At 36.7% G+C, this 18,849-nt stretch overlaps 1 protein-coding gene across 3 annotated transcripts in view; it reads right to left on the reverse strand.

Annotated features, from left to right (window-relative positions):
• The window catches only part of DISP1 (dispatched RND transporter family member 1), an 86,524-nt gene that overhangs the window by 12,264 nt on the left and 55,411 nt on the right, over window positions 1–18,849 (reverse strand). For all 3 annotated transcript variants that reach the window (XM_015622539.3, XM_015622540.3, XM_015622541.3), the window contains 3 exons: window positions 4,955–4,984; window positions 1,229–1,352; window positions 64–191 (listed from right to left, as the gene is read on the reverse strand). In XM_015622539.3, coding sequence (XP_015478025.2) covers window positions 64–191; window positions 1,229–1,352; window positions 4,955–4,984 — 282 coding nt within the window. The remainder of the gene's footprint in view (window positions 1–63; window positions 192–1,228; window positions 1,353–4,954; window positions 4,985–18,849) is intronic.

Consider the following 18,849-nt stretch of genomic DNA (forward strand, 5'->3'; position numbering starts at 1 on the left):
CTGGTACGATGTACATACAAAACCACCAATAAAACAAAATGCATTTTTACTATAAAGTCTTACCTTTTAGCTTGCTCATCTGCATATTTGAAAGGATAGTTTGCAAGTGTGGCTTTGTACCCTGTGTTTTTCACCATGTTGTTCCATGTGACCAATCTCTGTCCTATGGCAGTCCCTCTGGGCTCAAAACCCTAAGGGGGGAGAAGCACAAAATTCCATTAATGCTTTTCATTCCTCAGCTGAAACGGGAGAGTGGGAACACAATCAAAGTGATGGATAGATTTCATTATCAAGCATAATTACTCCAGGCATCTACTTTTATGGGTAAAATGCTTTATGACAAGTCAGACAAAATAATGACTGACTGTAGAGAATGACGAGGGATTAAGAATTCTTGCACGTCCTACTGCTCTCCTTGAGAAGAGATGATGATTTAGTCCATCAAATGTTCAACACCTGGTTTTCAGAGGAAGGGCATTCAAAAAGTCCTCTTCTGTATCTCAATTATCACTCTTAATTGATGAAATATGATTAAAAACTGTCAAGTATTTCTTCTCTATTTCTCCAAGAATAAGGCAAATATTTAAATAATTTTGAAAGTGACTTTGAAACAATTTTAACAACCTGGCTGTTTGCAAGAAATATCCATTACATATGGATATGTACAGATACACATAATATACCATAAATAACGTTAACTTACAGGAACAGTTTATTTTTATTTGAGGATAATAATTAAATGCCACATTTTCAATAAAAATCCTGAAAGCTATTCATTCTTATGACAATTCATGAAAATTAAAAAATGATTGCAATATTTAATAGAATCTGATAAAAATTACTTTTAGCCTTTCAATATGGCTATCACTTCATCCCCAGAAGGCACTTAGAATCCTCTCTCCTTTAATAGATCCTGGCCTTCATTCTTTGAAACCTGATTTAGAACGTATGGTCTGTGCTGTGCTTCTAAAGCTGGGATGAATTTACATTATTCAATCTGAAGCAGTTCTGTTTAAGAACACATGACCTCAGCAAAATGCAGAGAGAATGGAAACTAGTGGGTAACATTCTCTGATGGCAACTGCAGCTTTGTATTATCATTTGCTGCTCCAATGCCAAGATTCAATACTGTATCAATTGCTGTACTTGCATTTGCTGTTTACCGGTTCCACTGGAAAAAATGGCAAACAAAAAATACTTATTTGACAACTGATTGATATTGACTTACCAGCAGTGGATCAGAGAAATCTGGAAGATCTGGAACTAATATTCCCACGAGTGCACACACCACTATGAGCACGGTGCACATGCCCAGGACCACCACGGGCCAGTCGGCGATGAGAGCGGCGTAGCTACGGGAGAGGAGCAGGGAGAGGTGCTACAGCAATGACAGCTGCACACAGAACTAATCCATACTTCTCTAAAGAGCTTTTCAGGTCAGACTAATATTTTTCCCCAGGATTCTGACAAAAATGCAAGTGTATCCATGATTGTGAACTACTAGAAAAATATGCTTTGTCAAAAATTTAGTGAGAGAAGATATCGCTACTTGGGAATTTTTTAAACTTAAGCATTTTAAAGAAAAAATCCAAGCAAGAAAAATACCTGTTTTAAAGCTGAACCCAAAGAACACATTTCCTCTATTTTTAAAATAGTCATTAAAACAATAACTGAAAAACAACTGAAAATTGAAAAACAATGTTGAAACCTTACATACTCATGATCCATGAAATCTGTTGTAGTTCAAAGATGCAAGTGGTTGGCAAAATGATACATAAACAAAACAACATTAACTAGTTTCACAGCATAACATCCATCCTTGGATTTTAACACCTAGATCATTCTAAATTTTATGAGTGGAAGACCTGTTATATGCTAACCTAATTTTCATTATTTTTGTAAAATATCTTTATTTTTGTAAAATATCTTAATTTTTGTTAATTCAAGAGAAATGTTCAGAAAATTAAGTGAGAACAAGAGATCTTATTTCTGAAATATTTTTCTTACAATAAAGACTTGAATTCATAGAGTTTACATTTCAAAAGCAGAACTGTCTAATACTGGGAGCAAAGAGAGTATAGGAAGTCCCATAAAGGCATTAGAAAAGTAATTACAGGCTATGAATCCTTCTACATGAATGGTCTCTGTACACATTAGATATTGATCAAGAAGATCTCCATTCTTATTTCCTCCTCAACCTACAAGCAGCAAAGCATGAAAGTTTATAGCATAGAGCTCCTTTATGTATTTCTACTGTCTTAAAGATTATGGCTCTTTTTCAACTTTAAGAGCAACTTGCTAATTAATCACAATACAATTATCAGCTCAACCAAAATTTTCTTGTCCCACTGCTAAGAAGGGAGGGATTGTCCATCTCCCCACTCCAGCAGCAGGTTCCCAGTGTCCTGACTGCAAAATCAGTGGCATGAGCAAGTTTATTCCTGTTTTTCCATAGCATGTGGAAATAGGCACCTCTAGGGGTCTAAGCAGAGCTTTGAGGAGCAAGGAAATCCAAAGCACTGGGTGTTTCTCCGTTTGCCATTAAGTAAACATGGAATAATTCTGACATGCTCACACAAGAGGTTAATTAGCAAAAGCTTGAAAAGCAATCTGAAGTCAAAGTTTTCATTGAAGTCAATCACAAAGGGGCAGCTCGCCAAATGAGCAATTGTACAAACTAGAAGTGAAGTAAATGACCTAATAGAATTTTCCTATTTAAAGGACTAAATGTTTTTCTAAACACCAAGCTAGACTGACTAGCCATTACAGACATTTGCTCTGAATTCATAAAAGTTATACCTAAAAGATTTATCTTCCTATTCATCACTAGTGCCAGATTTACAAAATTTTGACATGTTGTCTCTACAGTTCCACTCTTAGCTGAGCACTCTTAAATTGGGTAAATCCTTTCAGCTGTGAAAGACGCTCTCTCCTATGTGTTTAATGTGATAATAAGCCACATACAGAAAACAGTGAAGTGCTTGTTTACACCTGCAAATTTCTATTGTTTCTTTTACCACATACTGAAACTCAGATAAGCCAAGGTAACCGGGCTGACAAAAGGACTGGCCACTCTATTTTTAATTTTACCTTTCTGAACAATATTTAGTGCTACTCAGGGCTCTAGGTCCAAGCAAGTTGCTAAAACCAGCCTCGACCCCCATGCACTGTACATGGCTAAAGAGATGGCAGGTTTTTAATTTTTTGCCCATTAAGAAGCTGTAACATAAGTTTAGTTACTTTTTTTTTTCTCTGTGCGGAAGAAGCCACCACCCTGAAAGATTGGACATTAACGACCTCTTGCCTGAAAATGCCCGAGTCCAAGGGGAAAATGCTTAAATCAATTCCTCACTGGGGGAATCACATTCAGAAAGGATATCCTTAGTGCTAAGCACATCCTTTAGTAATTTTCTAAATCAGGATAAAACCTCCCACTTTTGGATGCCTAATAAAACCATTACTTGGTTGTGCAATGACCCAGACATACAGCAAAACTTAAACCTTCTTGGTTTTTTTTATCCAAACTATTCCAGCACTGAATGATGAATTCATATAAATTTGACACTGAGTGAAATACCACTGTTTATGCCATTTTGCCCTGTTTTCAGTCTGTTGGAATGGTAGTAATTTTAGCCAGCTATGTATCATTAAAATTAATATGGCTTTCATTAATTTATTTCCTCCTGATGTTTTCCACACACATAAAAAAGATTTGGTTTGGTTTTAGTTGTTTTTTGTTTGTTTGTTTGTTTTTAATTCATACTTTAAGTAACTCAAAATGCTTAGGAGATACAGTAACTCAATCTGTATTTAGCACCACTAAAAGCACCACTCTTATCGAGTAATTTGTCCAAAGGTGATCCAAGACCTCAGATGTTGTCTTCAGAAGGAGAAGGTAAAAAAGAGAATGCTTAAGTTCTTTTCCTGTTTTAAGCATAATATGTGGCTAGTGACAAAATTTTCAATTCAGGGCCTGTATGCCCTCAGATTCAACCACCCCTCAGGCTCAGAGGCAGAAATGTACCATATATAGTTTCTGTACTGTAAAAAGGTCATTATGAACAACAGGTATTTGTGTGACCCAAATCATATCAAAACACAGGTTCCTGTAACTCAAAACAGATACTTAACAAACAGGCCTGCTCTTTACTGAAAACAAATCCTAAAGATGGATTGTGTTTTTAATGTATTTTCACTTGAAATGGTTTCTTGTTGCCATTCTGATGCACTGACAGTTTTAGATACAATGCTCTGTCATTTTCTCTGACCCTGCCATGCTACAGAACCTATACAATCCAAACCCAGTGCTCTAGATTGCATGGGGTTTTAGAAAGAATTAAAAAATTTGGTGAAATTTTCTGAAGTTGTCTGCCAGGTTTGTTTATCACTATTGATGATACAACTAAGCCACTTGTCAGAGCAACCCTTAATCAAAAGAGTACTGAGGCATGGAATATCCAGGCACAGGTCGTAATAAAAATACTATAAAATAGATGAACACAAGAAGCATTGAAACCTGCATAGATTTCTTAATTCTGGCCTAGTATTAATGATGGGACTGCTTTTCTGTCTGTAAGTAGAGCCTGAGTTTGGATATCCTGCATGTTCTATCCCATTCCTGCTCCCTAAGGATTCACACATATGTTATTAGGAATGTTAAAGAACTTGTCCCTGGCTCCTTGTTTCAGTGTTTATTTAGGGACCCATTGCAGATCAATTCTTCTAAATGTTGTTTGACCTTGCTGATACTATCTGCCTCCCTAGTTTCCCATGGCAGTTGCAGAAGTTTACTACCCACTGCCTAAAGAAATACTTTTAAAATCTGATTAAATTTGAATGTTTATTATTTTCTTTGAATATTCTTGCTTTGTATGGGGAATAACAGTTTTGCCATCACCTCACCTACCACCTTTATAATTCCACAATCCTCAGTTGTGACAGCACTGAACCTTACCTTTTTGGTAACTTAAATGGTCTGGCTGGCCTGAAAGAAGAGAAAAAGAGAGTAATTGAGAATGCATGAAATATGCATGCACACACCAATTTGTTTAATTATTCTCATACACGGGTAAGCAAATAAATTATAAATATCAGATATTTTAGGATATGAATTATTTTGAAAGGCCCACAATCATATTCAATTGAGTCTTTGCAAACAAGTAGTTCAGAGAATAATTACAGCTACAGACAGCTGGGTTTTCAAATGTAGATTTTTATGCAGCTGATTTTTGGGATTACTATTCCAGAGGCTTTTCCAGTTTGCAACAAGCAACCAAATAAACTAACATGATAAAAACTCAATACTATTGAAAATCATGACAGGATGGAAACAGACAACCACAACACCATGTTCTTACTGTAATTCACAAAACTTCATAGTTGTCCTATGTAATTCCATTACAAAAAAAATTATTTTGGCCACCAATTCTGTCTTGCCATAATACAGGAAGTAGAATGACATGGGATACCTCTACAAAATATTTTAATGCAAATTTTTATTACTTCTTAAAAATCTAATATAAAGTGTATTCTTTTGAGGAGGAGATAGCAAACCCAAGTGAAAACTATTCTTCTCTAACACTGTTCAGTAGGTACTTCAATTTCTTAGCTACTGGACCAGTAAGAGTCACATAAATTTCACTTAAGGACCACTTCATGAAGAATCTGCATTTCAAGAATGTGACATAAAATCACCCCGAAGTTGTAACCATACAATGGTTTCAGTTAAGTTATGATTTTGTTTTACCAAGGACACATTTAATATTACTTCTTAGAAAAAGCACAGAAAGCACTGATTTAAGGAGCAGGTACTTGCATAAAATAGATCACTTAGTAACATCACACTGAGGTTGCCAAAGCATAGATTGGTATGCTTTCACGCACAGATAAACAATTCAAACTTCAGACTCCTCAGGTTTTCAGAAAAACTTAATCCACTACATAGAAATGAAATTTGCTGCTCTTCAAAGCAGTAAGAGTTGTTCACTACTACACAGTAGTAAGATTTTCTACTTTCAGCCATAAGGAAGTTGGAGAAAAACAATCTGCATTTGGAGAGTAACTCAAGGGTTAAGGAAAGGTATAGACAAAGATTCTCTGCTTAATGCAGCCACAAAAGATTAAATTTATGAAGTCACCAACCCTCAGACTAGGCACACAAATCTGACTTCCAGAGGTACTAAATATACACAATTTTTCACTTGATGCTAATAATTTCTGGTAGCATTACAACAGACTCACCAGCAGTCAGAATGTACAGAAACTGAACTGAGTTCTGATATTACTTTGAACAGTAAATTCCCCAAGGCTGAAGAGAAGTTGTGGCAGGCTTGGGGGACTGCTCATTGTCTGATCTACACCCTCAACCACAAAACCAACTTTTCCCAACTCAGGCTAGAATGGAGGATCAGAAACCAGGTACTGAAGTCAAAACTCACTCAACTTTAATCTGAAGTGAGCAGTAACAGGACTCTGGATGAAGAGAAATGCTTAAACAGACAGTCCCTTTCATGAACTTGCACCAAGGCAGAGCACATGCTGAATGTGCTTCACAACTGTAGGGAAAAGGGGGCAAAGCCATAGTGTTGAGAATAACAATTTTTTAAACTGCAGCACAGACTCCTGGGTTTACAGATGAGAGAGAAATATAAGCAGACATATTTACTGTTAGTAAGGTGATACAAACATGAATTTCTAGCTTTCATTTGTAAAGATCTGAATTTCCATATATATTTCACTTGTTTTTGTCTGTGCCATAATGGGCTCTGCCATGAGTAATAGGATCAGACAACGCTTTGGCACAAGCAGAGCCACCCAATGACAATGCTTAGTACAGGCTTTGTATTTATGCTGATTTGTATAAAGGTTTCTATGACAATTCCAGTTTATATTAGAAGATGAAATTACATTCTTCTGTATGGAGGCTACTTTAAAATTAAATTTGCCTAATTTGGTTTATACAAAGTGGGTAAAAACACCAACACAATCATTTTTTATCCTCCCCCTGTCCCATCAAAACCAAACTACATTTCCCTCTGTTCTTCCACCTGCAAAGTATCTTCAGTGCTGAACAAATAATGATGATTAAGTTCTTCAAAGTTAGGGAGGGTTAAAGGTCACACCTGCTATCAAACTGTTTTGTTTTGAAAAGCATGCACTGAAAAAACCTGGGTACACCCGGGTGAATTCCAGCAGTGTAACCAATCCCTTGCAGCTGTTGTGATGACTCTATTATATTGGTCAATAGGAAAAGTTATCCCTGAAAACTATGCCCCAAAATTCTTTAGTTATGCTCCAAAATACAGAAATGCATGGCAAAACCAGATCTTTCCCACTTAATTAATGCTGCTGTATCTAATTTTTGAAGTATTATACTTTCATTGAGCCAGTTTAAATAACACCATCAGCCTCCAAAAAAAAAAGTGTGGACAAAAGAGTCCTCATCAGTTTTCATGAGAAAGAAATGGTGAATTCCACACTCTTTTGCTGGGACAAAAGCCAAGTTGATCTGTGTATTAAATTACCTTTGTACTTAGTTCTCACAAGTCTGATAGCAGAAAGTGACAATCACAGTTGTTTGTGACAAGACCAGCAAGTAACCAAGTTACTGCATGAACTGCAGTCAGATTAAAATCTAATAAACACTTTGCACCAAGAGGGGAAAGAGGAAGAAAAGGACAGGCTCTGTTCTAGCACCATTTACTGTGAGTGTCAGCCCCTGCTAAACACATGCTTTGCTTCATCCTGTCCTTTCCTAGTGGTGAGTTTTGTCTGAACATCACACAGATAGACTGGTCAAAACCCCATGATGTTTCTCAGTGAAATATATTTTGGATGCCCAGCATCCTCCTGTGTAACAGGCTGAAAGGAGGAATGGTGTCTTTAAAAAGGGCTGCAAAAAAATAAAAATAAATATATAGATATAGATAGTATATATAATATACTAGCAAATATACTCCAGGAAAGAACTAAGTATCAGGAGGATTGGTCAGCTTTGGACAGGACTGCCACACCTTTAATTATTCACCTTTCCAGCCTAAACAAGCACTTAACCTCAGTGTTTCTACCAGTATTTTGAATAGTGAAGTAGTAGAAAATATTTGTTCCTTTATATACAAAGCTACTCAAATTGGGGCACTTCACAGGTATAAAAAATATGATTGCTTTACACATGTTTCAGTCTGAGAAAGACAATGACCAATGCCTGGGCTTCTTGGAGGGGAACACCCTGTGCTACATGGAAGCATCCTGACTTTGAGTTCCCAGGGAAGCCATTCTCCTTTGGATTACAGCACTGAATGAGTTTTCTCATGGAAGTTAATAGGGTAGGTCAGAGAGGAGTGTTTGGTCTTAATTTCAAGCATCACACTGGAAAACAAGCTTTTGGAAATCCTATGTATTATTAAGTCTAGTTCATAACCTTCATGTCACCTGGACATCACACAGCATGAAGCAATATTTCAAAACATGCTCCTCAGCATGGAAGTTAATAATAAAACACTATGGCTGATTTACTTCAAATGCAGTGTATTTCATTAATTTAATGCATTTCAGGGAAATATAAACCTGAATGTGTCAGAGGACAAAGTATCTAGATATTCCAAGGCATTCTTTTTCAGGCTTTCTTCACAAACCTCAGTGGTGAGAAAGGTATCAATGAAAGCAAGCCCTTGGCCTCACCTCAAGGAATTAATGCTTCCCTAGTGGGTGCAAGAAACCCTGCAGAATGTAGCTATGAAATAGAAAATTAGGAAAATGGGCTGTGTTTTGAAACAGACTTTGAAGAGTTTTCTAGCTGTTGTGAAGCACCCATGATTTAAAAAATGTGTTAAAAGAGCAGCTATCAATAACCAAAGAGGTTGAAAGATGTATTAATACAATTTTAAATGGGAACATTCCTGCTTACACTGACAGTAATATCTGTTGGGTTGTTGGGGTTTTTTTTGAGCCAGTTAAAAAGCATCAACACATTCCAAATTGTATCTTTGTACTAACTTATCCAAACATTACCTTCCTAGAATTCCTATTACAATTCTGGATATTTTCCTGGCTAAACATTTCTGATTTATATAATTTTACTTAGCTGCAATTAATTTCTATTTCACTATGTGCAGATGTAGAGACTGAACTTGGATACAGAAGGGCTTTTCCTCTTTTTTTCCTTGGAGGAACAACAAGCCAGTTAGAGTTTAAGCTGAAATTAATGCCTACCAGCCTGGCATGAGGCAGCACAAAAGCATTGCCTGAGATTGTTGTGCCCTGGTTTTAAGTTTAACAAAACAACAAACAGCATTGGATAAACCCCAAACTGTCAGTGTGGGTGCTTCTCCTCTGCTTCATTCCTGGGAGACAGGAGCTAAGGGAAGCAGAAGCTGCTCTGCCAGCAATGAAATACAGCCCCATAATTTTAGTGCTGAGCTGCACAAAAATTTGAAAAAAAATATACAGCTGATTGACATTTGTCATAAAGGATTTACACAATACACAATCACGGAATATCCTGAGATAGAAGGAACACATCAGGATTGCTGAAGTCCAACTCCTGGCCCTGTACAAGACAACAGATTCATTCTGCTCTTCCTTTTCACTTGAAAGATTCACTCGAGTCAAAAACGGTAAGTTGCAATAAATATCTGTGTTTACTGAAAAAAAAAAAGACTCTCCTGTCCAAGGATTATGAGGTGTTTAACCTCAATGCTTTACTTTGCCAGAGGGAAACTATTCCCTTTGTTGGTAGATCTGGTTACCAGAAGTGATAAAACATACCTTTTTGTCTTTATTATACTCCTGGATAAGCTAAATCCCTGCAGGATAGAATGAGATATGCATCATATTGTACATTCTCCATCAGAACATACAATTCAAACTAAATCCCTGCAGAGGAAGAAAATCTTTATGTTTTCAGAATGTCATTGACCCAAGAGAACAATCTGAATTGCTCCTAAATATCAAGCTAGCTTTTGCAGTTATATCAGATATAACACCTATGTGCTTTATCATTTTAACAATCACTCAGACAACAAATCCAACAGATTAAGTTGCCAAAAAAGTTTTTATAAGCTTCCCAATTTAATTTTTTTGCTATCATGAGCAGTTTTCCATTATTCTCTATCTAGACGTTTTTTAAACATGTGGTGTTCATTGCATTTGTCTGCATTTAACTTTGTTTACATCTCTAAGGAACAAGGCAGGGCAACCCATTGTGACATTGTAAAGGAGATAGAGAATTCAGTTTTCTGCTAAGTTGCTTTTTTAAGGTTTTATTAAACCCACGAAGAATGCAACCAATTTTCACAGGTTTATTCCCCACATAAAATATCAAGGAATAATCCAAAAGGATTTTATATTTTTCAGTGTCTAGATTATCTGGGTGAAATGATCTGAAACTAACTGCTACTTCATCCCATTAAAATGTGTGAAATGTCAATGTTGCAGCTTTTCTTAATGTTGTACATATGACTATTCTTTTCCTTAAAATTAAGCAAAATGCAACTTAGCAGACCAAAAATTGATATGCTATTTGGCAACTGTATTACAAATGTCAATTCACATTTCTACAGTTGAGACATCAAGCTTTGTAGAAGTTCTTATCTGCTTTTCATGTGTTCTTATGTACCTCTTCAATTCCAACTGAGCATCTGCTCTATTTTCACAGCAAACAGGAGCAAACAAGAGTGCATTTCTGTGAGTAAAGCAATTGTAAGGAAGGTGTCAACAATAAAATCATTGAGTGATTCTTGCTCTGCCTGATTTAAATTTAGCATAAAAGTGTAAGCTTTACTGACCTACATCATGCCCACTGGATAAAACCCTATAGAGTGGGGCAAACCCTATATACCTAACTAAGCCAGCATTTCACTCACTTCCTTTCTGCTATGAAATCAGTATTAACCTTTACTAACTTACTCTGAAAAAGTAACAGGGAGTTTTGACATCAGCCATGGACAAACTTCTGGCTCATGCCAGAGTACAACAGGGAAATATGTTTCTATCAAGGCACCAGAGATGGGAAAAGGTCAACACAATCCTATTAACATCCTAAATGTGTGTGTTTTCATCTGGAAGTTTAGTAACAGTACTGAGAGAGACGTCCTAGGAAGATGGGTTGAGAACTTTGGGCTTGTCTAATTTGGAGCAAAGGAAGCTAAGCAGTGACCTCATTGCTCTCTACAGCTTCTTGAGACAGGGAAGTGGAGAGGCGATCTTTTCTCCCTGGCATACAGTGCTAGGATATATGGGAATGGTTCAAAGCTGAGCCAGGGGACATTTAGACTGGACACTTCTTTATCTAGAAGGTGGTCAAACACCTCACCACACCTTCTCAGGAGGGTGTTGATGTCCCAATCCTGTCAGTGTTCAAGAGGCGTTCAGACAATGCCCTTAACAAGATGCTTTAACTGGGTCAGCCCTGAATGGGTCATGCAGTTGGGTCAGGTGATCTTTGCAGGTCCCTTCCAACTGAAACTGGATTTGAGTTCAATTTCTATTTTAGTCTAACCCTGTATAATTCACTATATGCTAAAATAAAAACTTCTATAAATTTATAACATACAGGTGATTTGAAACATAAAACAATCCTATTACAACCATCTCCAAGGCTGGGGGGATTTTAGGGTTTTCCCCCCTCTCCTTATCCTCACTGCTCCATAGGGATAGTATCCACATAAGAACCCAGGATTTACTGACCAAATCTTTGGTTTAAGGTTCCTTAGAAACCCATTTTTTGCAAGTCTGACTTCTAATGCCTTTCCTCTTTCATCTTCAACAACTGACTAAATATTATCAACCACTAGGAGAGCTGGCTCTTTTCCTTTATAGCATCTACTTCACTTGTCTTGAAAAGGAATTAAATCATCTTCTCTGTAGGAAAATCTGAGAGCATATGAAGGAGCTAAGTCATACAGACCCTCCAAACACTTTTCTAGTATTCTTCTTTCCCTGAACTTTTCTCCAATGAGTGTAGCCACTTTTAAACACTGCTCCAAAACTGTCAATAAGAAGATTGCCATCAAGCATACTTCAACTGGATTCTCCCTGCTTTAAATGGCAAAGTTTATACACAATTTAAAGTATACACTTCTTCAAAAGCTTTAATTGAAGCTATATATATATTCCTTAAACTTTTGAAGCACTGATGGCAGGACCACATACAGCACTGCCTGGCAAATTAAACAAAAGTTCTGAACTATTAAAGAGAATAAAAAAAAAGCTAAGTAAAATACCACCATGAATCATTATTTGAAAACAAGCCAACAACTAATTTGGAGCAGACTAATATTATTTCAAGATCCTTCACAAGTCTAAAACCATTAGTCTTTTCTCTTTTCTTGGTAATTACAGTGAAATTAATAGATATGTTCTGGGATTTAAATGATGACTAAAGTAGTTTAAAACATTTTTACTGGCAAAAAGTCCCTTCCTTAGAAATATTTTATTTCAAAGCTGTTTTTATTACACTTCCCAGTTGAATGGAGCAATGCAAGGTCACGGCCACATCTTGTATTTCTCTGACAGGCAGGAAATTAACATAACCCAAGGAATCACAACATACACAGAAGAAAAACCCCATCTCATGATACCAGTGAGAATGAAAATGTCCAAGAGTGCCTATTTTTATGATGGTATCTCCCCACACAGCGTGAAGTGCATGTTCTTATGGGCATTAATGACTGACATTAAGCAATGGAAGTTTGGCTCTAGAGTAGGGAGACTTGGAGTGTCATAAATCACACCTCAAACACAACTCATGCTCCAGTCTTCCTTCCTGTGCAGATATAAGACTTTGTGACTGGAAGACACCAGGGGGTTCAGTTTCGCTCTCAGAAAACCTCCTTTGACCAGAGAGTCTTTATAAAGATAGACTAAAAGCACTTTAAATTTCTCCAAATTATTCACCTAACTATGGGGACAAACAATAGTTTTTATCTTTTTGCATATTTAATCTCTAGCAGCAAATGAAAATACTGTTACTTAAGATCTTTGTTCTAAATTTAGTCAAGGATTTCTCTTCAGTGTCGAACTCCTGTTCCAGTATCTGTGAATTTAGTCATTTAAAATGCAGTAACTTTTAAGTAAAAAAACAAATGTGTATTCAACACAATTAATATATTTTAAAGGATTTAATATGTACTTACACAAAGAAGGCACTTTAGCTTTTGTGAGTGCTAACAAAAACTTGTATATATATAATGCAACATTATCTTCTGGATCTCCTGACATGAAATTTATTTTGTATGCTCAGTAACAAGCAAGCAAAAAAAAAATTCACTAACATTTCAGGTACCCAGTATTGTAGCTAAGATTCCAAAAAAGCGCTCTAGGATTGAACAGACTATAGAACAGATTTAACATAATCAAAGGTGTTCAGCAAATCGTTTGCAAAAGTTGATTTGACAGAACAAACTAAACATCCTACAAACTGGAAATATAACGTAAGAATTTTGAGGCAAGGTATCTCATTAAAATGCTAGAAAATATGGGAAAAGTGGCAGAAGTGATGCAAATAAGCTTTTCCAGTCCAGTACATAAATCTGTTTACGATTTTACTAGAAAAGAACCAAAATACACACTAATTTGCAAATAGTCAGGCTAAGTTCTCTGAAATATCCTCAGGATTTCTACCTGTAACTTCCCTTACTTTCACTGATATGTCAGTGGTATCATCTCATTTCTATTTTGTATTGATAATCCAGGCTTTATTCAGTAGAACCTCACTGCAATTTTTGTGTAGCAAAATCAATGCCAAATTGACCAGGTACCCTCTGTATTTCCCTTGTGCAGTGTGCTTAGGGTTGTGTTTTGTTTTGCTGTTCAAGCACCACTGACCACTTAAAAGCATGCACATCAGTTTTATTCACTAGGAGAAGAAGACAACACTGAAATATCAGAGAGGAAGAACAAGTGATTTTGGAAGGAGTTAGAGACAATGATGGTAACTCATAAAGAGCTTTCTAAAGGTGATGTTGGTCATGCTGCACTTTCCCCCATCAGAAGGAAGACTCAAAACTTCTAAGTAGGAATATGTAAATATTTCAACACTCATCTCTTTAAGAGTGATTAAAATCAGGTCATTGGCCATGCACAGTTTAGGCTGTTGTTCTTTGTTGTCTGGTGTTGTCTTATTCACAACTGAACTTTAGTACAGCCTCCTACTAAATTAGATGTACATGAAAACAACTATACATCGTCAAAGCATTCCAACAAACTGACATCATTTTGGATGTTGGGGGTTTTTTCCTAAGTGTACATAAATGCTCAGTTTTAAAAGTCATCTCAAACCCCACACCAATTCCAGAAGGAATACAGCTGATGCTGGTTTTCCAGTCAATTTAGTACAAAAGAAAGGAGCCATGTTTTTTATGGTCTCCCTCCCATTATCAGCTTTACATCTTCTAAAGACAGCAGTTCAAAGGCTCAGCAGATTGTAAGTTATGAGTGAGCTCTTCTGTTGTTCAGGGAAAGGTGAGGGATACAGGGCACGGGAAATTCATCTTCAAGCACACACAGGACCTGAATTCCCTAAGGAGTAGAACTTGCAAGGCAAAATACAGCCAGGCTGGTACTCAGCTGCACTCAGACCAAAGCACGAACCTTCCAAGCACCACCTTCCTATGGCAAAAATGCTTGATACCAAACAACTTGAAGTCCAGACAAACACTAACATTTAATGAATACAATTAAAAAGCCTGCAAAAATCCCTTGGACAGCCCAGAATGACAGGGGTTTTGAAGTGCACTTCCTTAGCCATGCTATTTTTAATTTGGTCAGCAACCAAATTATAAATGGCATTTTTATTTGTATACTGGTCTCTGTGATACAGCCCTTTACTTTCAGCTCCAGAAAGTGCTGCAAGTTATTTGCACAGCCAACAATGCACAATATTTATCATGGGAAGAGCAAATGAATTAATAAAACCAGAATAAAACTCTTAAGGTATCACACTCAGAGATCATGTAAGACTAAAATAAAACCATGTGAAAATGAAGAAGCACAGCTCAAATTAGACTGAAATTGAAATGAAAAATTATTACAAAGAAAGAAAAAGAACCAGTTTATTTGGTCACAGGGAAACCCTACTTCTCCACACGTGCACAACAGAGAATCCCACATTTGGACTCAGATGGATGCATGAGATGGCTTCACATTCCTTTTCCTTTTCTCAGCTACATCAAAACCCCAGCCACTGAGCTGTTAATGCTTCATAACAAGAAGAGGAGAACTCCTATTTAGACATAGAATAAATGGCTTAAATGAGAATAGAGCCAGAATCCGTATTGTTTCAGGACCTCCTGATCTACAGCATGAACCAGAAGATTTTCAACATCCTGAACACTAAATGAAATGACAGTAACAGCTTTTGCCTTTTAGTTACTAAAGACTGATAAAACATTTCAGAAATCCCACTTCCAGAAAGCTGACTTAAAGGTTTCTTCTTAAAGGTTCCTATTTTTAATCTTCCTAGGGGAAGGCAGAAAGGCTCTTTTATTAATTTTTAAATCATTATATACATATGTATTTTGTACTTAAGACATTAGTATACAATTCAGATAAAAAGAAAACGAAAATATCATTTAATGCGTCAAAGAAAAAAAGCAGAAGCTAACAACTTTCAAAATAGGATAGGTTGTTAAAAAAGCTTTGTGGAAAATTTTTTATGAACAGTTCATGTTGCTGAAATGAAGATATTTGAAAATATTTTATACAAGTGTATACACAAAATCAGCTCTGCAAGCCATGCAGAATGCACTAGATAACAATTTTCCTTTTCCTAGAATCAAGCAGGCAACTGTTTCATAACAAAGTCTTGTTATTAAGATTGGTATTTGGCAAATATTCCCTTGCTTTTTGAAAAAACAGGAGATTTTAGGGTTTTTTCTGGTTTTTTTTTTCTGTTTCTAATCTTTATGCCAAATAATTAGAAGGAAAAATTTAAAATGGGTAAGAGGAAACTGTAGTGTTCTATCCTTACTTCTCAGCGTTTTCATTTCTGTAGAGCTTTGTTTTAAAGTATTAAATAAAGTATAAGTATTCATGTATATCTGCAGTACTGTTTGAACAGTGTGTGGCTCAGAACTCTGAGACACAGCAGAACCCAGAATCCCAGAACAGCCACATAAATCTGCAATGCCAAAACACTTCAAAAGAAGGTTTAAATCTAACTGAAAACAAGATGTACAGTAAGTCTGGATGTTTTACCAGTTTCCCAACACTGTTTTTTGCCTTCTTTAGAATAATAACTGGCCTAGCAAGCAAAAACTTTGAATCTAGCAATTTAAACTAACTTAGCTTTGGGAGCTAAAACCTCCAAAGTAAGCTGGTGGGATGAGGCACAATTCTAAAATTTTAGCCAAAGTAAGGATTCTGTAGGGCTTTAAACAGATTTTATTTTCCTGTTCCAGCTTGAGATGACTGCATGACTGTGGAGAGATCATCCCATATATCCTTTCAGCTTTTTTTTTTTTAACCACAGATAATTCAGATGCTTTTCAGAACAGTTTTCCTTACTTGTCTGCTTTAGTCAAAAGTATTAACAGTATAGTCTAAAAAAGTAAATAACAGTGGGTGACACAAAGCAGGTTCACCCTGAGCCAAGAGTGCTTACTTGAATTTATTGGCTGGACACTGCAAAAGCTCAAGCACTGCACATACTGGCAGCCTGGAGCATCTTCCTTAGCAGCAGCACCAGCAGTTCCTTCACAGCTTCCTGATCTCTTCTGCCTTACCTTTTGTCTCTGAGTCCACAGACATAAGTTTTCTAAATTGTATCACCAGAGAGATTCCAACAGAGTTGGCATCAAGATTAGCAAGTGTACAGGTAGTTTTTAACTGGTGTTTTCCCATTAAAAACTTCCAATACATGCCTGAGGGAAGCAATCCAATTTGGTACCAGAGATACTACCACTGTTATTCCATGCCTTCAACAATCCTGAGATGACTTCCTGAATGATCTCTGCACATCCTTCCTCTTGCACTCCTATTTACATGCATACACATTGCTATAAGAAGAGGTTTCGAAAAATACCAGGAAAGACTGTAAGAGTGTTCTGGCTTTTTTGAACGGTAGTATTTAGTTCTTCTAGAGAACTATGCAACTGTTCACTATTTATTTTATCCTCCTTTCATCCCACTAAGTATGATACTGGGCTGCACAGTTTTACTTTTCCCTAGGGACTCCTAACTCGGTGCTTCCAGTGGTTAGGCATCAATCTTCAGGGTTCTTTCACAGCCTGACTTAGTTGGTTTTCCCCATTTCTACTCCACTCTGGTGAAGGCTGCTGATGACTACAGAAGCAGATGGCAGAAAAGGAGGGGCAGTAACTACGTATCTTCCAGTGTGTCTAAGCTCCCAGGTTTCTTGAGACAGGTAAGAGCATTCAAACAAAAAGGGATACTTCAGCATGAGTTCTCCAAAGGGGCAGGGTAGGGGGAAAAAAACCATCCAACAGTACTGAAGAGAATTAAATCTGCCATGCTCCTACAGAGGTAAAATTAAGAATGGTTAGAAAGCAAATCAAATCCCCAGACAACTGCATTCTGATATGGAGAGGTGGTTAGAATTTCCCAGGGAGTGTTTGTGTGGTCAAGATATTATGGCCACTGAAAAAAGAGGTATGATCATGTTTACATGAGCCACTTCTTAAATATGTGCACAAAATAACAAAAGAAACTTGATACTCAAGATCTTCCAACCTCAGAAAAACATCTAAAAATCATCAGAATCATTACGGCCAAATATTTGGCCTCTTTTACCTACTTTTACAACAGAATTTTTTACCACAATCATGCTGCAAAACACCAACCACTAAAACTATTTTCTTTTATGATACAGAACTTTTTCACCAACCTAAAAAAACTAACAGTTGTCCAGACTCTCAAAATATGGTGAATAGATGATGTTTCCATGTAATTTAGTCAAACTTCAAAGCTGAACCTATTACAAAATTCCAGATCCAGCCAGCTTTAAGAGGATAGGACAAGTGTGGCATTATTTCAATCTGTCTTTACTCACTCCAATCTGCAATGATATACCAGAGCTACATTCCTTTAATATTAGGTCACTGACAAATGTTAAGCCTTGGGCTTCAAAATCTGACAAAACCTGTTGTGCTGAAACAATTGGTTACCTGCCCAGAGCTGTAAGCATCAGTGATACAGTCTGCAAAGACTGCTCATCCTCTTCTACTTAATCACATCATTTCCCCCTTTCTAAAATTATAACAATATTTGAATGCATTTTTAAAAAATAGAAAGAAGCTAATTGAAGTGTAATTTGACTACACACTGAATTTAACTAATGTATTGTATGAGAACTTGTGTTTTGAATAACCCTGTTAAAATATGCACATTTTATAAAGCTGGGGTGATTTCCAACCAACCCTGTAATAAAAATACCTGGAGAAGAAGCTGCTGTGCAGATTACAAGCTCAAACTGCAATAAAATTACAAGTGTGGAACAATGATCACATTAAAATATCACACACATAAGCATTATTCTTCTGTTTACAGGAAGTTACCCCAGCACATAAAAAATGAATACACATTTATCACCTCTGCTTTTTGGCACTGCCAGGTAGTTACATATGAGGCAGTTTGCTTCTTCCTCAGTGCACATCCATCCACCTGCAATGCTGCATCCAGTTGCTCCCAGTTCTTCTCACCTCCCAACACATCTACATTGACAGTGGCCTCTCTGGGTGATAACTTCACAATGCAATGAGAGACTATGGTATTTAGACACACCTTGTTGAGTATAAAGAGGGAAAAGAAGTCTTTGGTTCCATGCTAAGTGATAGATCATTATACACTGTCAATTAATGCAGCCACGGGTAGTTAATGGAGTAAAAGGGAGTG

This window comes from Parus major, chromosome 3, assembly GCF_001522545.3.
Source record: "Parus major isolate Abel chromosome 3, Parus_major1.1, whole genome shotgun sequence".
Classification (NCBI taxonomy): domain Eukaryota; kingdom Metazoa; phylum Chordata; class Aves; order Passeriformes; family Paridae; genus Parus; species Parus major.